Source organism: Protopterus annectens, chromosome 7.part1 (genome assembly GCF_019279795.1).
Source record: "Protopterus annectens isolate FY-2018-M chromosome 7.part1, PAN1.0, whole genome shotgun sequence".
Lineage (NCBI taxonomy): Eukaryota > Metazoa > Chordata > Ceratodontiformes > Protopteridae > Protopterus > Protopterus annectens.
Window position 1 is genome coordinate 400,735,065 of NC_056740.1, and position 26,710 is coordinate 400,761,774.

Consider the following 26,710-nt stretch of genomic DNA (forward strand, 5'->3'; position numbering starts at 1 on the left):
GCGTGTAGCAGCGTGACCTTTAGTTTATAGGGGAATGAACGCCTAGAGTGTAGCAGCGTGACCTTTAGTTTATTGGGGAGTGAACTCTTAGCTTGTAGCAGTGTGACCTTTAGTTTATTGGGGAGTGAATGCCTAGCGTGTAGCAGCATGACCTTTAGTTTATTGGGGAGTGAACTCCTAGCGTGTAGCTGTGTGACCTTTAGTTTACTGGGGAGTGAACTCCTAGCGTTTAGCAGCGTGACCTTTAGTTTATTGGGGAGTGATATTTTCATGCCGGAATTGTTGTTCCTGAGACCGTGCTTCAAAAAGGCTCTATGTGGGAAGCAAGTGCGTTAGCCAGTAACCAAAAGCCTAGAGGTGACAGATGAAGACCATCTTTGGCAAAGCAGCGTTGTCTATCAACCATGTCATCCCAGGTTGACAGGAGCTGGATCTCCTTAGAATGACAACAGAAACTGGAAGTCAGTCATTTTTTTGTTTATATTGTGGTATCATCCTAGGTGAGGGTAGAATACTGCTCAAGGCTAGGGACCTACCTCTCTGGGACACATTCGTAGAGCTCAGTCATGTTTGTCTTAATGTAGTCCATTGAAGTACGTCTCAAGTCATTCACACCAACATGAAAGTCATTCACACCAACATGAACTGTGACGGAGTCATAACAGTACTTGTTGAGAGACTTGAGTATATGTGTGATCTGATTAATCCTGGTACCTGACAGACAGCTGACCATAATCTTCTCCTTGTCCAGCCTGGTGAGTGGGACATCTGCATCTCTAATGACTAGAAAATTTGGTTTAGATGTGCTTTGCCTTAGGGGTTTATTTGGTGCGAGACTGGTGCTTGTGCTTTTGTGTATTGAGTGCTGTGGTGTAGCATGTTTGTGATTGGAAGGTCTCTGGTGAGTACCTCCGCTTATGATGGTTTGTGTGAGTGCATGGTTTGCGTAGGAGGTGTAGTATGTGCGCTGACAACCTGTTCATTGTTTACTGTTATGTTCATAGTTTGGTACTAGGCTATCAGCCCTAGGGCATGTACAAGCCTAGCCATAACAATTCCCTGGATATTTCTTCCCACAGTATTTACTTCCCTGGACCCCTGTCTAGCAGGGTGACTGACATGATCCCCGAGGCGAATTTCCTATCTCCCATCCAATCATCAAGGTTCCTTTTGAAGAGGGCCAAAGAGGGGCTTTGTTTGACATGTATGGGCAAGTCTGTTCCAGAGTCTGGAGAGGCTCTGGGTCAGGAACCTATCCTTCCAGCATGTTTTGTTCATTGTGATGACAAGGTTTAGATCCCTAGAGCGTCTCTCTCTGAAGGATTGGGATTTCTTTAAGTGTAGCATCTCCAACAGCTCTGGGTTTGACATGGCCTTGTATGTTAGGCAGAGATCGCCTCTGCGTAGACTATATGCGACAGAGTATAGGTGGAGTTTTTTTAGATGGTCAGCATAGGGCATCTGCTTTAGGCCTGTGATTCTTTTAGTGAGGTACTTCTGCGGCCTTTCCAGTTGTTGCAGATGTCTTGAGAGGTACATACTAAACAGGGCATTGTATTCTATAATGGGTCTAATGAAAGATGAGTACAGTGGGACAATAGCCTCCTTTTTTCTGGATGAAAAGCCCTTAGTGATGAGGTGTGCCACACAAAAGGATTTCCTGACTGTTGTGGCGATGTGGTTATCAAAGGTGCGACCACTGCCCACCTGTGTCCTGAAGTCTTTTATCACACTTTGGGTGTTTAGTGTACTGCCACCTATGTGGTAATTCACTGGTGCATGTTTTTTCCCCAAGGGGAATAACTATACATTTCTTGGCACTGAGTTTGAGCCCATGGCTCTGGCACCAAGCATTTGTTTCTGTAAGGCCCTTTTGTAGAATTTCCACATAATTTGGGGATTCAATAATGGCTCCCAGTTTGCAGTCATCTGCGAACTTTGTTAGCCAGAGTCCCTTAGTGTTGGCCTGTACTTCAGAGAAGTAGATGCCAAACAAGAGTGGTCCCAGGACTGAAACCTGAGGTACTCCTCTTGTCACTTGTCTGGAGCTGGATTTGGAGTCTGCTACTTTTACAGTGTGGGTTCTGTCAGTAAGCCAGTTGGCAACCCATCGAGTGACGTAGGGATTAATGCCCAGCTTAGTAAGTTTATCTATAATTCCAGAGTGGGGGTTGGTGTCAAAGGCCGTGGCAAGGTCCAGATAGACTGTGTGGACCACCTTACCCTTGTCCACGGTTCTGGAGACTGATTCGAAGAAGTCAGGTTCAAGAGACCCGATCGGCCCTTCACGAACCCAAACTGCATGGGGTCCAGTGTTTGAAGGTTGCCAGTGTCTTTGTTTATATGTTCCATGATGATACGCTCCATGGCCTTGCATATCAGGCTCGTCAAACTGATGGGGGCGGTAGGTCCCGGGATCCAAGGTGGATCCCCCCTTGTCGAGTGGGATAACTGGAGCTGTGCGCCACTCAGTGGGCACGAAGCCTGAGGTGAGGCTATGATTAAACATGGCACTTAGGTGAGATGCCAGTTCATTTTTTAGTTAATGTAGTACACAGCCTGGGATGTTGTCTGGTCCCATGGATGCTCTATTCTTAGCTTTGGAGAGTGAGTTTTTTACCTGTGTAGCCATTATTACCGGAATTTGGCAATCTTTTGGTATTGAGATGGGCCCTTTAGGGGGTGGGAGGGGAGTGAAGTTTGCACTGAGTTGATCTGCCAGGATATTGGCAATATCCTTGGGATCAGTATATTTAATGCCATTCTGTTGTAGCTCAGAGCAGATCTGAGCATTGCCATTTAGATTCTTGACATAGCTATAGAATGCCTTGTGGTTGTCTTTGGAATATTTGGCAATTTTATTTTTGAAACTAGCTTTGGAGGATTTTATGAGGGATCTCAGCTTATTACTGAGGCTGGTAAGGGAGTTTTTGCATCCTGGGATTCTTCCTCTTTTCGGCAACAGTTTCTTCCTTTTGTTGTAAAGTTTGTTTATGACAAGGGACCACCAGATTGGCTTCCTTTTTTTGGAGGAGAGCGTCTTGGTTCTGTTGGGGATGGCACGATTCATGCAGAAGTGGATGTTGCTCGTACAGTGCCTTAGTGTAGGATTCAGCAGTCGAACTTTCAGTTCCCGTCTGCATGGGTGTCATGAAGTTTGTCGCTTCTGACTTGAGTAGCATGAAGTTGGCTTTGGAGAAGTTTTTTACGGAGGTTTCCTTACTGGGGGGTGGGGGTGGGATGTGGATGTGAAGGGTGATTAGCTTATAGTCAGTCCTGGCCAACGTGGGGGTGACCATAGATGTAGAGCATCGATTTGTCATGTTGGTAATGACCAGGTCTAGGATATTGGAACCCCTGGTGGGACTAAGAATTAGTTGATCCAGGGCGTTGGAATTTATGAATTCCAAGAACAGTTGGGCAAAGGTGTTGGTACACGAGTAGTTTTCCCAGTTAATAGCAGGGTAGTTGAAATCACCCAGTATTAGGGTGCTTGGTTGTATCTTAATATTTTCCAGTATGTTTAGAAAGGTGTAGTGAGAATTTTGGGGCATGGTGGGGGATCTGTAGCAAGCTACAATTTGGATTACAGTCTTATCTAGTGTTAGTTGCACCTGGAGAATTTCAGACGCATTGTGTTGGGCAACTAGCCTGGTGCTGTGAATATCCTTAGTGAATATGGACACTCCTCCACCTTTAGTGTTTCGGTCCTGGTTTGGTGGCCGAAAAGTGTGGTAAGAGTTGTAGCCTGGTATTCCAGGGGTGCTGTCTGGAGCCTTGACCCAGGTCTCCGTTACTGCACAGATATCTATGTTCTCCATTTTTAGGAGTGCCTTGAGAGAGTGCATTTTGAGGTGTAGACTTCTAACATTGAGTAGCATTGCCTTCAGATTTTGCATTCATGTACCTGTTACGGTGGTACCCAGTAACCTGAATCCCAGGGATGAGAGGTGCAGACCATCTTTGGCAAAGCATTGTGGTCTGTCGATCATGTCGTCCCAGGCAGAGACAGATACTGCATCCTCTTTGAATGTCACCCGAAGCTTAGCCAATTGTTGAAGTCAGTCATTTTGTCCTTATACTATGGTATCATTCTGGGCGAAGGCAGGGTGCTTATCAGGTCTAGGGTCATACCTGCCTGGGCCACATGATCAGAGAGCTCTTCCATGTTCTTCATGTAGTCCAGGGAGGTATGTCTCAGGTCATTCACACCAACACGGACAATGAAAGACTCATATTTGTACTTGTAAAGTGACTTGAGTGCATGCAATATGTGGCGGATCCTGGCACCAAACAGGCAGCTGACTGTAATTTTCTCCTTGTTCAGCCTGGTGAGTGGGACATCAGTGTGCCTAACTATAGAGTCACCTATGACTAAAGTGTTGGGTTAGTTGTCTTGCCTTGGGGACTGTTGTTGGGTGGCACACTGGTGTTGTGGGCTATGTGACACATAGGTTGTGATTGGTGTTTGTGCGCAAGAGAGCAAGGATTCCAGATTCTTAGTGTAAATGCATCTCTCTCAAATTGTACTTGGGTGATTTAGGAGTAGAGTGTTGTTAGTATACGTGATCAAGCAGTTTACTACACTGCCTCAGGATAACCCATTTCAATCAGGCTGGTAGGAGTATTGGAGGGAAACTGACCATTCATAATGCTAGGATAAATCCTGTTTTCACAGTGAGGAGAAAAAATTGAGGGGTGTGGTATAAGTGTGTGCTCTAAACAGGGTCTTTACTAATGGGATGCTCTATAAAGGTTCTATACTAGTGTGGGGGGTTTCTAAGTCGTATGAGAGTGTTGTAGATTAGGTGATTTTGGGACAGTTTAAGGGGCAAAAGCGCAGCTGAGCTGCTGTCTGAGCAGATAAGCTCAATTTAAGGACTTCTCAGCCAGATCACGAGCAGCTAGTAAGGGAAAATTAATCTACTGAAGTTTTCACGTCTATAACCGCCAGTGGTTATCCCCCACTGCTCGGTAGTGCGTTATGGTGCGCTACGCTTAAACCGACGAATACAGCAGAGCAGTGGCTAGTCACCTAACTCTGTGAAGCTGTGTTAAAATAAGTGCAATTGCGGGGCTTATGTAGCAACAGTAAGCAAACTGAATTAAACAGTTTAACCAATAAAAAAACTCAAAACAGAGCCCTCTGCCTTCAATTAGATGAGTCCTAACTGCACTCTTCTGCCACAAGGGTGCAGATGGGCCCTCTCCTGGGTCTGTACTCAGTTTAACAAATAGAACCAAATTCAGCAGGTCTGAATGTAGTCTATGCTACAGCAGACAAAAAGTGCAACAAATCAGCTAGAACATTTAAAAAAAAAAAAAATCCGCAATGTAGCAAAAATACATTACAACTGTCTATAGCAGTGATTTTTTTTGGTTATTTTAAAAAGTTTGAATTGATGTATTTAAATAAAGCTAAATATTTACATATAGTAAAATTGAAATCCCAAAGCATTTGTCTAGACTTCTTATCAAACAAAAATGTATTAATTAGGCGGCAGTTGAAGAGCATCTGCATCTGAACAGCTCAGCTTTTTTCCCCAACAAATTTAGTTTAAAACATTTTGCTGATTCCGGTCTACTCCGAGCCCTTAAAATAACTCCCCGCAAACATGCTTAATTTAGCAGACTCAAAAAAGGCAGCCACCTGAAGATAGTGAAACATTGCTTTTACAGTTGCAGTCTCTTGAGTCAGTCTGTGTTTCATATGATTTCGATAGCTAAGGATTTGACATGTCTGACTAGTCCAGTAGCTTAGGGAGTAAATTGTCTGATTACTTGAACAGTTCAGTAGAGTATTTAAAAAGCAAATGTATATATATCCTGGTAAGTAATTTGAAAAATAAGGAAGATGTTCCAGAAGGAAAAAACAGTTTAACCAATAAAATAATAGTACCGTTTTCTTAAATATTTGATATGATGTACTTGTAATTTATTTTATAGGCTTACATAAAGATGACCTTTGCTTGTCCTGTAAATTAGTGCCTGATACAATTGTCAGTGTTTATTCCAGGACCATGATACTGGGGAAATTTAAACTAGATTAGGAAACCTAATCTTAAAAGTAATTGTCTGTAAAAAGTGATATGTAACGCAGTGCCTTGTGTAATTGTGAATCTTGACATTAATACCTATGAATGTGTGTTTCTTATTATAATTGTATGAGTGTAGCCATAATTGTTTTCTGATGATAACTTTAATGAACTGTTATGTCTGTATCTTTTTATCCAATGTCTCTGTTGTTGGTGTAAAGGTTCCTGCAACCTTTTGGCCCGCCTCTTTAGCATATGAATGAATAACAAAACTGCTCACTGCATATGAATTAAGTTTTCATAGTAGCATTATGCATAGTTGCTTTATATTGTATCTTTCATGGTGCCTCGCTTTATTTCACAGGATGGTTCTTTGTTGTTAACTTCAGCTACGTGGAGTCAGCCACTTTCTGCACTATGGGGGATGAAATCTGTGTTTGACCTAAAGTAAGTAAGTTTCATTTTAACAGGAGTTGGTGTGGCAAAGTATTCATTTTGTTGATACTCTGTGGTGGTGTCATGTAGATTAAACAATATCCTTGTTGTGCTTGTTTGTCTCTGCATCTTTATCTAGTGCAAAAGAGGCCACCCCAGTGCTGTCTGTGGTAGAAATGTCTGCTTTCATCTGTAATATGAAAAGTACTCCTGTTGTTGCCTGTGCCACTCGTCCCCTAGAGTATGAGAAGCAGCCAGTTGCTTTGTAATAAGTAGTGGCTTCTTTTACGCAACAGCATTGTGTCACTAATGAACAAGACTGTTTTGTAGTACAAGATTTGTCCTGTATGTGAAAACCAGTGTCACCAGAGAAATTAGTCTTACTGTGTTTTTATTTTTATATGTAAGCACAGCTGCCTGCTGGAGGAGTCACCAGTCCACTTTTCATGCTAGCTCATGGTGGTCAGTTTTGTGAAGGTACTTTTCCAGTCCACTTATGCTAGCAAATGGTGGTCAGTTTTGTGAAGGTGCTTTTCCAGTCCACTTATGCTAGCTCATGGTGGTAATTTTTATGAAGGTACTTTTCCAGTCCACTTATGCTAACTCATGGTGGTCAGTTTTATGAAGATACTTTTCCTTTTAATATCTAATAATATCTAGTAATATCTGCGGTGGTGGTGCTGCGGTAACATTGTCGCCTCGCAGTAAGACGTCCTGTTCGATTCTCAGCTAGAGAGTCTTCTGTGTGGAATCATGCATGAATGGGCATAACTTCGTTGAAGGTTGTGCGTCAGGGCTGGCAACTCAGCACGTAAAAATGTACTGCCAATCATTAGCGGACCGGAGTTCTGCTGTGGCGACCCCTAACCGGGAAAAGTCGAAAGAGACTTTTCCTTTTAATATTTTTGTCGGGAAGAGTAAGCTAACTTTTTTCACAGCTGCATTATGTGTAAGCAGAGGCTGTTTGATGGGAAGTGATGCTTTGAATCTGTACTTGATTTTTGTTAGTGGAGACTATGTGAATATTAAGTATTTAATATGTTTGGTAAGCCTGAAGGGGGCAGAGTGGTGTAGTGGGTAACTTTGTCACCTCACAGCAAGAGGTTCTCCATTTTGATTCTTGTATGGGGTGCCTCCTGTGAGAAGTTGGAATGTCCTTTGTCTTTTAGAGCGAGTTTTCTGCAGGTGCTTTGGTTTCTTCCCACATTCTGGGAGGGTGGCCTAATGGTTAAGGTGTTTGTCTTACAAAGACAAGGTGCAGTGTTTGAGTCTCATAAGGGATAATTGGCTAGGCTTAAAATGGCTCGCAAGGGCAGTTAGCCTAGTACTAATCTATGAATCTATGAAATTCTAAAGACAATGTAGTAGGTGGATTGGACACTCTATGTTAGCCATAGGTGTGAGTGTACATTTATGTGTATTGTATAGAACGACCATGACACATTGCCTGTAGATGATTGTCACTGTGTGTGATACCACTACTCCTCCTCTTTTTTTTTTTTTTTTTTCTTTCTTTCAAAAATGGGCAAAAGGGGTTGTGGATGGATGTCTTATATAAGTCTGAAGCAGAGGAGGAAAAATTGGGTAAAAAAATGTTTGTGTGTCTAAAGTTGATAAAGCTTTAGGGGTATGTTTTAGCTTAATACAGACTCCAACCATGTCACTTTAGCTATCTCAGCATTTCATTAAACAAATGGCTGCTTTTTCCACTGGAAAGGGGACAAGGACAGCAGTGTCTTGTGTTTCATGGAAAATATACTTTTTCAAAACTCATCAGTGTATCACATTGTCTTTGAAAAGTTTGCCTTTCTTTTAAACAGCCTTTGTCTTATCCTTTCATTTGTTTCAGAAGTGACTATATATATGATGGCCTTAAAGAGGAAGAGGCTGATAAGCCTTAAAACAGCAAATTGAGGGGCATTGCAGTTAATGTCCAAATGCTTTGAACTCAGTCAGAGATGTTCAGCGTATTGATCTCTACTGCAGTAGCCTAAGCTATATGGATTATAGCCTGAAAAGGAAGAAGCCCGCAAGCTTCCAAATCTTCAAGGCACCTTCCACATGCCGAAACTGTGAGGCAGTTCCAGCTGAGCTAACTAAATGTCAGGATGTTAAGTTGTCAATCTCGCCTTCATTCTTGCTTGATGGGTTCGGAGCCGATCCCTCGGCTCCGACTCGGCACTTGCTTTAGCTCGAGAACTCCTTTTACCAGCTCGAGGCAGCCCCATATCCCATGATGCAAGGCAGGAAGTACCCAGATCTCGTTTGCCGCTTCGCTTGGGAGGTCTTCTCTTTACCAGCTCCTGGTAAGTAGTTCACTTTTGTGATATTTAAGCCCCTTTTTTTAGTTAAAACTAATTTTTTGATAGTTTAATTTTATTTTTAACCTTTTTCTGACAGAAATCCCTGTCTCTTTTAATTTTTTAGTCAGTCAATTTCCCTATCCCATCCCCCCCCGTTAGGGTGTGTGTGTGTTGGTGTTTTTACTAAATACCTCTTGGTATTAGTTTAATTTATTTTGACTGGTGTGTGGGTGTGTTGTGTTTAGGCACCATGTCTAAGGAGAGGGTTTCAGGTTTTAAGAAGTGTGACTCGTGCTGTCAGAAGATGTCTCTGACAGACGGTCACACTTCTTGCCTGTACTGTTTGGGCCCTCTTCACCTGCAGGACTCCTGTGCTATTTGTCACTCCTTCAGCCAGAGAGTCCTGCAGGAGAGAATAAGTTGATTCTCAGGGGTCTTCTTAAGCCGGAGGGCTCTCCGGCTAAGTCGGCTCCACAAAATCAACCAAAACTGCCAAGGCCCAGGCTTCTGTTTCTAAGCCTGCGGCCTCGGCTCCGACTCGTATAGAGTCGAGATCGGCTCGGCTGGAGCCGATTCTGATCCACAAAGCTTTCGCGCCGATGGCTATCGGTGCCGAATCTGCTGACCACTGTGGTGTCGGCTCCGATCGGCTCCGACACCCACGCGGCATCGGTGTCGGCTCCGATCGGCTCCGACACCCATGTGGCACAGGCATCGGTGTCGGCTCCGATCGGCTCCGACACCGTTACCTTGGTAGCTGTATCGGCTCCGGCTGGAGCCCATACATCGAGATTCTGCCGGCTCCGAAATCGGCGCCGACAGGATCAGTAGTATCGGCTCCGATGGCCCATTCCAGGAAGAGGTCGAGGTCTCCTTCCTTGGAGCCGATACTTTCGGCTCCGGCCGCCTCTTCTATCGGAACGGAGCCATCGGAGCCGATCTTCAAGGTCATCCAGGTTGTCAGATCATGACCTAGAGAGTGGTCAGTAGATTGCTCAAGTCACAGGTACTGGCCCAAATGCTACACAGTCCGTCTCAGCAGACGACTGTTGGTCCACACCCCGTTACAGTTCCTCCTTCGACTCTACCCCAGAGTTTGGAGTTGGAGTCTTCGGCATGGTTACTGCTACGGCTGGAGGACGGATACCTCCTTCTGTCCCTTCAGCCCCTACTCTTATCTCCTCTTCCTTAGAGGGATTCGGTGGTCGGGCTTCCATGGTCTCCTCCGAGGGGTGAGTGGCATCGGACCCTTGTCCGAGCCCGCTCTTCCCCTTGGAGCCTCGGCCTTGGTGAGCTCGGCTCCGACATCTGCCTCGAGACTTCCCTTCGGTGGCCCCTGGAGTTCCTAGCTCTTGGAGCGGGTTCTCTCGGACCTGCCTGGGAGGGGAGCATTCGAGGTGATGAAGAGTGTACTGGCCACTGGTATCAGTCAGCAGTCTCTTCCCGTAGCTCCTCCCTCTATTGTACCTGTTGACATCTCTGCCACTTCTCTTGCTACAGGACCCAGAGATCCTCCGCCTCAGGTTTCCCCATTGGGAATTTCCCCCTCTTCCGAGGATTCTCCTGATGTTTCGGGAGATCCTCCTAGGAAGAGGACTTGTAAGAGGAAGCATGTAGACTCCCTGAGGCTGTCACTTGGATACTGACTTTGATGAGTCAGAGGGATCCCTAGATCCTCTCTGAGGATGTCTCCTTCTCAGACATCCTAGAACTTCTGAAACAGAGGGAAACTGGCCCACCAACAATCCCTCTGAGGATGAGTCAGTATACCTAGAGGCGTTTGGATCTCGGCCTCCACCTCCTGGGTGTCTCCGCCTTCGACCCCTTATGCAGGTTATTGCACGAAGGCGTGGACAGCTCCTGACTCTGTAGAGCCAGTCCCTAGGAGGCCTTCTAAATTTATCACTGCCCTAGTGACAAACAATTCCTTACCAAGGGTGTCCCGCTGATGCCATGGTGGTGGCTGCGGCCACCAAAAAGGAACTTGCAGATCCTTCCGTGCCCGTCCATCCTCCTAATAAGGACTCTAGGACCATGGATAGGTACGGCAAGCGGATGTTTTCCTCAGCGACCTTTGCTATGCTCGCTGAATTATCTTTGTCACTTCACCAGACTCCAGAGAGATATCCTGAAGGAGCTGGGAGAAGTAGTTCAGGATCCTACAGCTGCAGGGGCCCAAGAAAAGATTGCTTCGCAGCTAGGAACCCTCAATTCCATTGCTAACTCCTCCATGCGGCTAATATCTTATGCTGCGGATGGAGCGAGTAGAGCCGCAGGCACAGGTGTGGCTCTTAGACGCCAAGCCTGGATGCGGCTATGTGATTTTGCGGATCCTTTAAGGCGTCCTTCACAAATTCTCCCTTTGATGGGTCAGCTTTGTTTGGCCCTCAGGTGAAGGAGACCTTGACCAGGTGTGAGCAGGACGGCAAGACTCTTTCTGCTGTTGGAGTCCGTTTTCCACCCCTTCTAGGCCTTATCCCAAAGGACAGAAGGGTGGGAAGATGTGGTTCCGTAAATCCCAAGGAGTCACGCCGGATTCACGTGGTCAGTTTACCCCTAGAGGCAGAGGGGTAACAACAACAGACGCTCTAGAGGCAGAGGGGTCCGAAGAACCAGGGCAACAGGGAGTCTCTTCCTGAGAAGCCTTTTCAGCATCCCTGAGGTGTTGCCCGGCTGTCCCTCCTTGGAGGCAGTCTGGGGAAGATTATCACTGTACCCAGAAGCCTGGCATTCCCTCACTCAAGACAGATGGGTACAGTCGATCATATCCAAGGGTTACATAATTCCTTTCGAGGAAAGTCCCTTCCCCTCAAGTTCCCTTCCAGATGTACCACCCGGTCTAAGGGACATTGCAGAGTTAGAAATCGCAAAACTACTGCAAAAAAGAGCCATTCAGCCAGTTACAATAGACCATTCAGAGCCCGGAATCTACTCAAGGTTCTTTTGGTCCCCAAAAAGACGGGAGACTGGAGACCAATATTGGATCTCAGCAGACTCAACAAGTCTGTCAGGAAGACAAGATTCCGAATGGTCACTCTTCAGTCAATTCTGCCCTTCTTACAGAAGGACAACTGGATGTGCTCAATAGATCTTCAGGATGCGTACTATCACATCAAAATTCACAGACGCTCCAGGAGATTTCTCCGCTTCCGGCTGGGGTCCAGTCATTTCCAGTTCAGAGCCCTGCCCTTTGGCCTCACTACAGCCCCCAGAGTGTTCACCAAATGCATGGCAGTGGTCACGGCTCACCTGAGACGTCAAGGATTCCAGGTGTTTCCGATCTCGACGACTGGCTCCTGTCAGCCACCACCAGGCATCAGCTTATACAAGCCAGGGATTACACAATAGACCTTTGTTCTCATTTGGGCATCTCAGTCAACTTCAAAAGTCATCCTTATCGCCCTGCCAGTCTATTACCTTCATAGGCGCAAACTTAAACACTGTTCGGATGTCAGCTACCCTTACAGAACAAAGAGTTTCAGACATTCAGACTCATGTCAGGATCATTCTGGCCAGCAAGAAGGTACAGGCCAGAATGGTTCTAAAGGTATTAGGTCTCATGGCTGCGGCCATCACTCTTCTTCCCCTGGCTCGATTCTACATGCGCCTCCTTCAGTGGATGCTGTTCACACAGTGGTCATACCAGCAACTCCCAATGCGTCACCAGATTCTGGTGACACAAACATGCAAAGAACATCTTGCTTGGTGGATCACATCGTCTCAGGTTCACCAAGGCAGGTGCTTTGTACCTCCGTCCCGATAGCCACTGTCACCACGGATGCCTCCCTGATCGGGTGGGGGGGTCATTATCAGGGCAGGATGGTTCATGGGACGTGGCAACCGTTCGAGTACCATCTGCACATAAATGTCCTGGAGATGAGAGCAGTGCTTTTAACGTTGCAAGCCCTCAACGACTTTCTTCCCGTAGGGACAATTGCAGTCCTCACAGACAACATGTCTGTAGTTTGGTATATCAACAAACAGGGCGGAACCAAGTCCTACCCCTTGTGTCGAGAAGCGCTCAGACTATGGCAATGGGCGATCTCCTCTCATCGGTTTCTGGTAGCAACGCATATCCCTGGGAAAACCAACATTATAGCGGACAGATTGAGCAGAGCTATTCTCATGCCTCACGAGTGGTCTCTCAAGCAATCCATAGCGGAAGAGATTTTTCTGGAATGGGGTCGTCCATGTTGCGATCTTTTGCTACTCCCCAAAACAGCAAATGTCCAGACTTCTTCAGCCTCTTCCCTCTATCAGGCCATCCCCCCAGAGACGCTCTGACCCAGGATTGGCCCCAGGGACTTCTTTATGCCTTCCCTCCATTTCCTCTGATCCCTCAGGTGATCCAGAAAGCTACCGTTTTGAGAGCCAAATTGATTCTCATTGCCCCTTACTGGCCTCGACAAGTTTGGTTCCCGTTCCTCCATCGTCACCTTTTGGTGCAGCCGTGGCATCTGGACCCAGTGCCAGATCTACTGATTCACCAATCCGGTCAGCTGCACCGGTCAATCCATTCTCTCAACCTCACAGCATGGTTGCTCCACTTCCTTCCTTAGCCAGGCTTCCTTTGATCTCTAACCCTGTTAGGGATATCATAGTAGCTTCACTAAAATCCTCTACCAGGAGGATTTACACAAGCAAATGGAAACGTTTCTCTTATTGGGCTAAGGCCCAAAATATTGATCCTTTTACTGCCCCTGTTCAGGCAGTTCTGGACTTCTTAGCAGAGATTTTTCATGCAGGCTCCTCTTCTTCTACAGTCAGAGTTCAGTTGGCTGCTATTTCTAATTTTCATGTCGGGATAGCAGATCATAATATTATGTCCCATAGGCTCTGCAGGGCCTTCTTGAAAGGAATTTTCCTACTAAAGCCTCCAATCAGGAATCCTCCTCCTCAGTGGGATCTAAATTTAGTGCCGACATCCTTGATTCTTCCCCCCTTCGAGCCAGCTGTTTCTTGTTCCCTGAAATATCTTTCTTGGAAAACTTTATTCCTAGTGGCTATTACATCTGCCAGGAGGGTGTCTGAACTTCATGCTCTTTCGGTTCGACCCCCCTATTTGATTTTTCACAAAGACAGAGTATCCTTGAGAACTAATCCATCCTTTTTACCTAAGGTCGCTTCAAAAAACAATCTGAATCAATCCATTGATCTCCCGTTTTTTTTTCCTAACTATTCAGATAGAGCTGAACAAAAGCTACATTATCTTGACGTCCACCGTCAGCTCAGATATTATTTGGACAGAACAAAAAAATTTAGAAAATCTGATCAACTTTTTGTTTCCTATGCGGATAATAAAAAAGGCCTTCCTGTTTCTAAAGTGACTTTGTCCAGATGGCTTTCTTCGGTCATCACTGAAATTTATACGTTCAGGGGAAAACAGCTGTGCTCAAAACCTAAAGCACATTCAACTAGGAGTTTAGCTACTTCTACAGCTTTTCAAGCTAGACTGCCTTTGGACACTATTTGTGCAGCGGCCACTTGGGCCACTCCTCACACTTTGTTTCCCATTACAAATTGGACTTGGCCTCCAGGGACAGAGCCAGTTTTGGCTCTACAGTCCTCAAGAGTTTGTTCCATTGAGCCACCCAGGATAGAGGTGCTAGGGACGCAGTCCCATCAAGCAAGAATGAAGGCGAGATTGACAACTTAACATTAAGAAGTTATGTACCTACCATAACGTTCCATGTTAGTTGTCTTCTCTCGCCTTCTTTCTTGCGACCCTCCCTCCTTCCCCCTGGCCTGGACAGACCTTGTATAAGAAACTATTATGCTAAAGACCATTCAAACCTGGTCCTTTTTCCATCTGTAAGTTTCTTCTTCCTTTGGGAAGTATTTTATGCTTGGTGTTATTGCCCTTTGTCAACAAACGAGATCTGGGTACTTCCTGCCTTGCATCATGGGATATGGGGCTGCCTCGAGCTGGTAAAAGGAGTTCTCGAGCTAAAGCAAGTGCCGAGTCGGAGCCGAGGGATCGGCTCCGAACCCATCAAGCAAGAAAGAAGGCGAGAGAAGACAACTAACATGGAACGTTATGGTAGGTACATAACTTCTTATTTTGGCACAAAGCCCTTCAAAGCTTTCCTGCTGCTGAAGAGAGCACTCCTCTGCAGATATTTAGGATCAATGGTAGGCTTATGTTCTGTTGCTGCGCAGTTACGCTTCCTTTAGAGAGAAACCTTCCATATCTGATATTTTACAATTTTAGTACACTTTCTTGTTTTAGAAATTTTATTTTTATGCTGGAAAATTTTTTAACTGTCACATGACATTACTTTTAAATAGGAGTGCAGTTTTATTTCTGTCAGTTTAAAAGTTAAATTGTTTGTTTAAGCTTTTTTTTCTCTTTCTTTCCTTTTTTTGTGGAAAAATTGTGTATACGATGTGGTCTCTTTTGTCCGATTCAACCTTTGGCTTCTGAATCCAACTCTGATCCACCCTTGGCACCTATGAACTTGTAGATACTGGGCTCTGAGTGTTCCCCTTACCCATAGTTTTCTTTCTTCTCCCAGAACTGCTTCAGCTCTCATTTGCCACTTGTCTTGACCCATCATGTTTTCGAGGGCTTTGCTACTCAACAAATATCTGACAGATAAAACAGAGAAATTATCAATAGGACTCATCTTTGAGATTTCATTGTCTTTCTGTATATATCCTTTCCCTGATTAAAAAAGGGTGTGTATTTATTTATTTATATATATACATACACCTGACAGCCTGGGAGGACATGATTAACAGACCATGATGCTTCGCCAGAGATGGCCTGCATCTGTCTCCCTTGGGCTTCAAGCTCCTGGCAAAGGCTGTTGCCTCCCCCATAGTGTCTTTTTTAGGCAAAGCTATGAGGTCAAAACTACCAACATGAAAATTTAATCAAAACGCAAATTAAAGGTCATGCTGCTAAATGCTAGGAGTCTAAACATGAAACTGCAATTATTGCAGGCATTCTTAACCCTGAAAGATGCTGACATTTGTGCAGTCACAGAAACCTGGTTCAAAGTTGTGGAGAGCACCCCAGCCATACCAGGTTACTCATCCTATCACACATTCAGACCCCAAACCATGGATAGCAAAGCAAAATGAAGTGGAGTTTCAATATATATAAAAGACATACACACCTCCAGGCTGGTTAAACAGTATGATGCACAGGAGACACTCCAGGTGCAGTTAACCATTGACAAGACCCCTATTTAAATCATAGCTAGCTACAGGCCCCGAATTTTGACTCAAGATGCCCACTCTACCTATCTGGACTTCTTTGAATCTATCAGGATTCAACCCTTTACCCTGATCCTAGATGACTTTAACTATCCAATCATAGATTGGAAGAACTACTCATGCCGAAACACAAATGCCCAGAGATTCCTTGATTTCATCAATGCAAATGCCTTGGACCAGCTGTTTCACACCCACAAGAGGTGGAAATATTTTGGACTTGGTATTAACCAACATGAGTAACCACTACAGTTATTCCTACAGTGTCGTCTGTCATCCTCCCTGGTAAGATCTGACCACAAAGCCGTCACTGCAGTATCTCTCTAGTGTCGTACACCCTAGTAAGGTCCAACCACAAAGCCGTTACTTTTGAAGTCACCATCTCCCCGACCACCACCAAGATAGGGTTAAACAAAAAAAAACTTCTCGAAAGCTCATTACAACCTCCTGATGGAAGGTATAAACAGCTTCACAGCTCCCTCCACCTCCGTAGGAGCTGGCACATATGCCTAAACCTACACCAAAGTACTATACGAGCACTTGTATAACTGCATGGATTCGGGAATACCTGAGGGACAAAATCCACCTCCTCAAGGAAGAGTAAACATGTCTGGTGGACATCTGCAATAAATAAACTCTATAATAAAAAGCAAAAGCTGCTGTCGAGGACCTTGAAGGAGCAGATGCCTAATTGGCAGCAATCTCTCCTTCATCTGAACAAGCAAGTAAGAGCACTAATAAAGTCCTCCAAAGCAAGCTTTGAGTCCAAAGTGGCCACATCTACTAAAGACGGTCACAAGGCTTTCTTCGCATGTGTCTGCAAACTCAGGGGAAGCACCAAGATCTGCTCAGAACTGGTGGTCAAGGACACAACATACACAAATGCCATAGATATAGCCAACCTGCTGGCAGACATGTTCAGTCAAAACTTCACCCCTCTTCCCCCCCAGCAGTAAGTCAGGACATCCCCAGCATGTGCCCCCCCCCATCTCTAGGGAGCAGGCTATCACTGCCCTTTCAAAGGCAAAAAAATACAGCCTCCATGGGACCAAATAACATACCAGGCTGCATCTTACATGAACTCAGATAGGGACTTGCAGCACCGTTAGGTACCCTATTCAACCAAGGCCTGAGTACTGGCTTTATCCCAGCTGAGTGGTGGGCAGCTACTGTTGTCCCTCTGCACAAAAGTGGAGTGTCCACCGATCCAGGAAATTATAGACCCATCTACCTAACTAGCCTGATCTGCAAGGCTGTGGAGCGGATTATCGTGGACCTCATTAACAAGGAAGTTGGCAACCTCCAAACACTTGATCCCACACAGTTTGGTTTTGTCAAGGGGAGGTCATGCCTGCTAAATTTGGTTGACTTCTTTGAGACAGTCACCAAAGCCATGGATGAGGGAAGAATGGTGTACAACCACCTACCTTGACCTGGCTAAAGCCTTCGATGCTATTCCCAACTTGGGTGTAATAGATAAACTCTCTCAACTAGGCGTCAATCTGTATATTACCTGATGGGTAGTAAACTGGCTCACTGATAGAACCTGTCTAGTCAAAATAGGGGGAAGCCACCTCAAGCAGTCTACCTGTAACTAGTGGTATACCCTAGGGATCTGTCTTGGGACCCTTGTTGTTGGGGATATACTTTTCTCAGGTGCAGGCCAAAACCGGTGGGCTATGGCTGACCACGTTTGCAGATGTGCAAGCTGGGTGCTGTCATCAGTTCCCCTTGTGATGTGGACATCCTCCAAGAGGGTCTCACCCAAACATATGACTTGTGCCAGAAACATGACATCAAACTGAAAGCCAAAAACTGCATAATCATCCCTTTGGAGTTATTACCACAATAAACTGAACATGCTGGAGGGATAGATTCCTGTCCCAGAGATTTCTCATATTCTGGAACAAACTACCCTTTCATGTCAAGCAATGCTCCTCATTGGCCCTCTTTAAGAAAAATCTTGACGACTGGATTGGAAATAGAAAATTCACCCCGGGGATCACTTCTGCGGCTCTGCTTGACAAGGGGCACAGGAAAATAATTTTTTTGGGTGGCGAAAGCCAGGAAACCTTTTTGGCTAGGCTTATATAAGCCCCAGGGCCTGTAGCCTAGTACCTACCTATGAGAGTGATGTTCCCTCAAATTATGACATTAATAACAAGGTCCTAAGCACGCAATCAGTTGTGAGGGACTTGGACGCTCGGGTTGATAGCAAACTGACTTTTGACCACCATATTGCCTCTGTTGTACTGAAAGGCTTTCTACATGGCCCACCTCATTATTAAGATTATCTCATCTAGGGACAAGGTGGTTATAACGTCTCTGTATTCTTCCCTTATAAGACCCATTATTGAGTACAATGCCCCTTTTGGCATGTACCTCACAAAGCACATGCAGCAGCTGGAGAGACCACAGAGGTTCCTCACCAGAACGACTCCCAGGGCCTCCAGCATCTATCCTACATAGTTAGGGTAAAGACCCTGTCCCTCTTCAGTCTGCTACAGACTCCTCAGATGTGACCACTGTCTGGTATACAAAGCAATCTAAGACGCTGACTTGATGGGACTGTTGCATATCCGTAAGTCAAGTTCCACTTTAGTAACCAGCATGGGTGACTTTAGCATGGTCTTTGACATTAATAGGACTTGTTGGCAGGACAGATTTGTGTCCCAGAGACTTCACTTTTTGTGGAATAGAGTCCCACTCCACGTCAGAGTACCTCATTAATGCTTTTAAAGCGCAACCTGGGTAATTGGATGGGGAACAGAATATACACCCCTGGGATTTCACCTCTGTCCCTGCTGGGCAGGGGCAATTTGGTGCTGACTTGTCAGAGCATGGGCTAAATTCTTGGCTAGGCTTGTAAGAGCCTCAGGGCCAATAGCCTAGTAACTTCCTATGATCTGTATACGTGTGTATATATACATATATATATGTGTGTGTGTATGTATGTATACATATATAATATATATATATATATATATATATATATATATATATATATATATACACACACATATGTGTGTGTGTGTGTGTGTGTATTTAGTTTTATATATTTTGTATTTCCATATAGCGTTTTATTATCTTTAATAATATAAACTTAATGTTTTTTGGTGCTTCTGCTATTTAAACTTTTAAATAGGTGTGTGTGCGTATATGTATGTGGTTCCCCTGTATTTTGTTCAATGCAGTTTCTTTGACAGACATAGGGAGGTGTGGTCCATTAAAGGCAGTACAGATGATAAGAGTGGTGGAAATATCAGTGGTCTGTAATGTTGAGACAGGTAAGTGGGGTTTGAAGGGTGTGTGTGTTTATATGTGAGTTATCATAAGGATCAGGGATAAGTGAAGGATAGCTGTTGTATTTTTGTGTATTTTAGGGTTAGGGTGAAGGTGTTTGAGTGTGTGAATATTTGTGTGCCCGAGTGTGTCTTGTGGAGTGGTAGTGCTACAAGGAGGTTTTTCTGAAGGTTAGGTGTAGGGTTATGGTTTGAAAGATAAGGCAGCATTAGGGTAAGGATCACCACTCATTACTAAGACGGTGCAGGGGAGGGGGCTCCAATCCCCTGCTTTCTTTAGTAATGGGTGGTAACTCTAGCGCTGCCAGTTCTCTCCAAAGTTTTCAAACAAGGGAAAATACACTTCACATTTGCTTGACGTTCATAGACTACTCAGGTTCTGTATTCACAGAACCAGTGACCTTAGAAAATCTTATCTGTTTGTTGCCAAATTAGGAAGAATTAGAAAAAAAATGTATCTGAAGTTACTTTTTCCAGATGGCTTACAAATGTTATTGTCTTTATGAAAAATTGGGCATATCCTTAGCTAGGAATCCTACAGCTCATTCATCAAGGTCTGTAGTCACTTCCACTGCTTTTCACTATAGAGTACCCGTTGATGAAATTTGTGCTGTGGTCACTTGGTCCACAGTCCACACCTTTGTCATTATAAATTGGATATACAGTAAAGAGTGCATATTTCCTTTTGGACCATCATTTTCAGAAAAAAATCCTTCCCTTATGCCTCCAAGGTGTTTGGTAGTGAGGAAATCTCTTCCAAAGGTTGAATAGGATAAAAAAAAGACATCTGATATGAAAGTTATATACTTCCCATAATGATAGATGCATGTTACGCAAGTTTTCTTTTCATATGGTTCAACATCCCTCCTTCTTTCCTCCATCCAAATTGGTACATAGGGTCCCTTAAAGAATGAATGGCCCTCTAAGGCAGTCTTCTCATCACCGACCTCAACTGGTTGTTTTCAGTAGTATACAGTGTTTACCATTTATACCCATTTGCTATTTTTCCAATCTTTAGATAATTTAGCGTCTTTTTATTTTTATGTAGGCAAACTCTGTCTCAAGTAGTTCTGGGGGAGAGAGGAAATTATGGGTAGGGAGAAGAGGCAGAGCCCTGGATCCACAAATAGGAAAGTGACACCATTTTCAGTTTGACCATGGATCAAACTACAAGCCCCATGGTCTGTCCTTTTTCCAGCCACAAAAAAGAAAAAGTTAACCAAACAGCATTTGCCACCACAGCAGGCTTAGCTGTCTGCCTCAGACCAATCATCCTTTTCCATGAATCCCTCTGATGTAGCACATATACAGCCAGTATGGACTGGGGATTAGCCACGTCCTCTGCAGGTCTTGGGGTCCTTCAGTGGGCAAAAGAAAGCCACTCTTTTAGTACTGGGAGAAGAGGCAGGGAAGATGCCTCTGTTTAGCTAGAATGTTGTTCCCAACCTTGGGGAAGCTGTTGCTGCTATTAATAAACCTATGTTCCCCAACTTTTCTGTCAAAAAGAAACCGAAAACTAAATTTGTCTTCTTCTGCACCAGTTTCATTGGAGAGGAGTAGTTTATTAACCTTGGCTCAGGGTCTTGTGCAGGCTGTTGATCCTTATCAGGTGATTCCTGGTAAAAGAAAAAAAAAAAGATTCCTCTTTTCCTGAAGAGATTCAAGAAATTAAATTTGGAGAGGAATGTGATGGGAAACATGCAGGTTTTTCTAATCAGATTTCTGATTCAAACTCAGAGGAGAGCATTGTATATGAATTTCCCTGTCAGCAGTTCTGTTTCTCAGAGTATTTCTAGTATGTGCCAGAGTTTTCCATGGAAGAACACTGCGGTTTTATTGTGCCTTAGAAAATACTATGAGGTGTTACAGCTGCAGATCCCAGAACGGATTGCATCTGCATTGGAGGGATTCACAGGATGATAACGCCAAGGGACAAAGCTTTTCAGCCGTTTAAATAGTTTAATCCAAGCATTCGCTTCACAGAAAAAACACAAATCACACAACGCTCCATATGCAAGTACGTTTTTGTTTCAAAGACTTCCTCTTAGGTGGGCTGGTAACTGTATCAGTGCGTATATATACATCAATTAACATTTAAAACCACCAGTCTCATGCTGCATAGTAAATGAGGCATGACTGAATATTATGTCATGAAACATCTAAAACACAATCTAAATGCCTTATTTCTAGCATAAAAAGTGTTGACCTAATTATACTAATAACAGTCAAATATCATACCAGTTGTCTAAAAGTTTGCAAACTCTTTAATACAGTCACTTTTATTACTTTTATTTTAATTTAAACTTTAAAATCTCTAAAACCTTTTAAAACCTTTTCTAAAAAAACTTTTAATACAATACCATCTTGTGGAATAAAATTGTACTACCATTATCTGTTATAGAGAATGTATACCCCCTAGGAATTTCTGTGACCCCAAAGCTTGTATAAAGTAACTGTTATAATCATACTATCAACATTCAGAGTAAAACAGTAATAAGCAGACATGCATATTAATACAAATGTATTAAAATGTTATATTAAATAATGTGCAAATAGCAATATGCAAAATACTAATAATCTAAGAACACTTTAAAAACTCTTTCAGTTTCTTGGCGTCAGTGTAGTTCATCATCTTATGCTGAAAATATACATTTGTTGGAATACAGGCTAAGATCCAATTAATCCTGGCATGAAAATGAGTTAACTTGATAGGTAAAGGAAGAACATTAGGTTCCTATTTGGGATCTATAGTTTTGCAGCTCTTAATTTGAGGAGGGGGGCAATGGAAATACTTTTGTTGAGTTCCGGGTGCTTGTTTGCTTGCAACGTAACTTACCACCAAAGCTCACTGTACTCTATTCTTTCCTCCCATAAACCTACCCTAACATCATATTTCACTTTTTCCAGTACAAAAAATTCATAATATGCATGTTCACATTGTAACTTGTTTATAGAGTGCATTAGTCTCTTTTTTTGTTTTGTATCTCATACATGTGCTCATAAATACTTCTTTTCAACTTTCGTTCCGTCTTCCCAACATAGAAGGCTTGACAGAATCCACAGTTTGCTAAATATACTATTCCTTTGTCCTCAATTACTGTATTCCTTCCCCTGGAGAACCAATTGTCTACTTTCAAGGGACACTGTCTCCTTATTTGTAATATATGGACACTGAGCACAGTATCCACATTTAAATGCTTTTTTTCTTCTTTGGTTCCTGTTTATAAGGTTCCCTGTTTCATTTCCTTCTAACAAGTTCTTGAGGTTGCACCCATTTTTATAAACTATTTTAACATTTTTATTTTTTATTTGGTCTATATCTGTAATATTGGAAAATCTTTTCCATTCCTTAACCATTGTGTTTCTTATAAAATTAGAGCTTCCATTAAATTCGATTACTAAAGCACCACTAAAATTGTCCTCTGACTTCTTTGGCTGTTCATTAACCACTTCACTATTTCCCAAAATTGGTTGAAACCCATCAGCTCTACCCTCCAAAACTTCCTTTCCGATTTCTTCCATCAAGGAATGTGGGTAGCACCTTTGCTTAAACATATTGTTCAAAGTATTCATTTCCACCACAAAGTCATACATTTTTTATGTTATACTTGATGACGTAATATACTGCCATCTCACAAGGCTTCTTTTCTGATGAATGGGATGGGCACTGCGGTAGTGCAAATAGGAATCTGAATGCGTATTTTTCCTGTAAACTTTAGAATGAAACTTCTTGTTTTATTTATAAATCTCAGTGTCCAAGTATCTTAACCTGGCATCGTCTACGTTATGGGTAAACCTTAGAAAATCTGTACTATTTAAGTAATTTATAAATTCTTGAATTTCATTTGATGTGTTCCAAAAAATACAAATATCCAAGAACCTTTTGTACAACAACCATTTCTGGTTGTATCCTGAGTTTAGTACCCATTTTTCCTCCCATTTTGCTATAATTAAATTAGCGTACGTAGGTGCACACACTGCGCCCATGGCTACACCTTTAATTTGGCTTGACTGAGTTTTTCTCGTAGTTTTTATTGAATAGTTTGTCATTTTTACCCTTTTGGTTTCATATTTGTCCAGGATCATAGAAACATTTGACACATATGCTGTTTTTCCCATTAATTCTGAATTCAACAGGTAATTATTTTTTCTTAATGCTAGCCTGCATGTCCTCCACAGAAGACCTATTTATTTCTTTTATTTTATCAAGCCCTCCCATTGCATCATATAACTGCATAATTTTTACTAAATGTATTCCCTAGCAAAGACACTTAATTCATTGGAAATGCACGCTCCCAGTTTTTGCCCCATCACCAAACCCTTTTATCTTCATTCCCATTTCCCTTAAACATCCGTTCAGACAAACAACCACTTGCCTCATCCATGTTTTGTTCTTGGCTACTATAGCTGTATAATCTGCGTATGTCAAAACTGATGGAAATGTTATATCCATTTGCGTCACATATCTAGCATCTTTCATTGTAGAAGTTACTTCACTCACTGTCACATTCGTTACCAGAGCAGACAATATTTAATTCATGGGACATCCTTGTCTTATACCGCACTTCATGCAAATTTCTGTACTCATCCACCCATTCACTAACACTCTCACTCTATTATTTTCATGTGCTGATGTAATGTGTTCCTAATTGTATTGCCTGTTCCATAGTTCTCCGTAACATCTTAGAGTATCATGTCTTTCTGTATCAAATGTTTCATATTCTCCTTGTACTTACAGTATCATCCGCACTTTGTTAAAATCAGTAATTGTTCTTGACATCCCTTCTCTGTTATACCATATATACTTTCCTCCATAATGTCCCTTATCCTTCCTTCCATTCTCCTCTGTATCCTCATTAAAAAAATTGTGTATTTAGTGTGATGGGTCACCAATTTTATTTTTCTTGTCTTTCTTCCACATAACTTAATATGCTACTACCTACCTCGTCATGCACAAACCATTAATTCATTCAGTAGATTTACAAAATTCTTTTTGCCAATGGATTAATTTCTTGTACATTTTATACTCGGTAGCATCTGGGCCTGTTATTGAATCATTTGCGTAAGAACTTCCTCCTGTTCGCTAATAGTAATTTCTTTTTCAGAATCTTCCTTAACTTATGGATTTTTTTTACTTTCCATTCGCTTATTTTCCTTTTTAACCTTATATAATTTTTCCACATGCTGTACTCTCAGTTTGCTCGTGTTCGTCTCTCCTTTTATATTTTTCATTTCCCTCATTGTACTGATATTCTGTACTCCACTATGCAGATACTTCCTTCCTCCCTTCTCTTTTGTAACTAATGTCTGTACCTAAACAGTAATGCCTTAACTTTTTCTCTGTTTGTTTTATACATTTTGTTTTCCCTCTCTTAATGCTCTTGCGTTCTCTAAATTCTCTTAATACATTTCTATACATTTCCCACACTTCATTTTCTCTTTACTTGCTTCATCCTGCCATGGAAAAAAATATTTTTAAATTCAGCCCACCATTCAGGTAAGTTTTTATAGAAGTCCTTCATGGTTATATTATCCATTTATAACTGCAATATTTCACACACCAATTTCATCTCATAATTTTTCATTTATTCATTTTAATCTGATATTGTCCTTTTCATTCTTCCTCAACATATGAGTTCGGATCCGATCCTTAGATCTGATTTTGCCACATATACCAGACTTCGCAACCAGCTCTCAAGCTCCTCCCTCTACCCATAATGCCCTACCCCATCCTCATTGCCTCAGATCCCATTTGTCACCATCGTGAACAGATGCAGGTTCCACTGTGAAGCGATTATAGTGTTTTACTGTGAGTTATTCAGAATTTTCAATACATTTCCTTTCTTTTTCTAGTTTATGGCCTTCCTCTCTTTTTTTTTTTTTTTTTTTTATTAGGAAAATCTTTGATGTCAATCTTCATTCCTTCTTGACTGTTGGTTTCCGGTTCCGATCCTCTGAAACGACTTGGCCGTTGTATCAAGCTTGCACCAGCCAGAAACTCTCAAACCAGGGCTACCCATACTGCCTCTCTTCCCTTCACCTCCGATCCCATTTGCCGTGTAGAAAATCGAATGAGTCAGCCATGCTCTCAGCTAAGTGCTAAACCTTTCTTTCATATCTCTATATATATATATATATATATATATATATATATATATATATATCTCTATATATTTTTTTACTTCTCTAATTTGTTGCTCGTTCTTCTTTGTAGTTATCGTTAGTACTGTGTATTGGTGTGAGCGTTTCTACAACCCTTTTTCTCTTACCTTATCTGGTAATTCCACTTACCATCATTGGTATAGGCCCTTCCCTCTACCACTGAGGGTACTCTATTTTTCTTTCTTTCCTTCTATGACCAACATGGAGGTATTTTTCTAAGTACCATTGTTGGTATATTCATTAAAAAAGCCTGTATTCTGTACTCTTCCCTATTTTTCCTATTGGTGTGTGTGTGTGTGTGTGTGTGTGTGTGTGTGTGTGTGTGTGTGTGTGTGTGTGTGTGTGTGTGTACATGCCCTCTTGCTGTTCTTAAAAGATGGTAGAAAAATAGAAGGGAACCACAGGGTTCAAGCAATGTGAGGACTGTGGCAGAAAGATGCCCGACTCTGGCATCTTTCATGTGTTTATTGTGTAGGTGTGCCACATTTGGTGATTCAACCGCCATGTGAACTCTGCAAGGGTTTCAGTGCTCGCACCCTTGCAGAGAGGGGAAACCAGCTTATTCTCAAGGGGCTGCTAAAATGCCATTTTAGTGAAGCTTTTTCTGAGGTGGAGACAAGAGGAGCCATTCAGTACCTGCATCCCTTAAGGTATACAAAGCTAAAACTACCAAGGCTCAGGTTTTGACTCATCCTTTGGAACCGAGGCCTAAAATATCAAAATGTGCACAGACTCCTGCTTTGGCAGTGAAGTCTGTCACATCTCCCATGGTGCCAACCATTATTGAGTCTAACTTAACTCCTGTGGTGCCACCCTTATCGGTACCGATGGCCCTCTCGGCACTAACGATAGTCTCTCCAAACATTTTGGTAACTTCTTTCCTGCAAAGCAAATTATTGGTCAACAGACCATGGTGCCGAAGGTCAAGAAATGCACCCAGGGCTAGATACTCCCCATCTATAGACCCCTTCTTGGGTCAGCAGTTAAGTCCCTTTCTTGAAAGACCAGAATCTCCCATGGGGATGTCCGTCCATTCCACCAGGAGCCTTTCAGAGCTAGATGTAGTCATATTGGTGGATCAGCTCTTGGCAGCCAGAGGCCTTACTGCTCCCCCTAGGACCTCTCTCCCATCTGGATTTGAGGGTTACTCTCCCAGGGCACTCATTTATCTTCCTCTGTCAACCTCTCCACAGGTCTTGGAGCCTGCTACTTTGACATTCTGGTGCCAGCTACTTCAGTGCCGATAGTGGATCTC

At 43.0% G+C, this 26,710-nt stretch overlaps 1 protein-coding gene across 1 annotated transcript in view; it reads left to right on the forward strand.

Annotated features, from left to right (window-relative positions):
* Positions 1–26,710, forward strand: part of DCAF1 (DDB1 and CUL4 associated factor 1) — a gene marked incomplete in the record, with an annotated part of 1,406,260 nt that overhangs the window by 806,117 nt on the left and 573,433 nt on the right. The window contains 1 exon segment of the mRNA XM_044078852.1: positions 6,400–6,482. Within this exon segment, the coding sequence (XP_043934787.1) occupies positions 6,400–6,482 (83 nt within the window).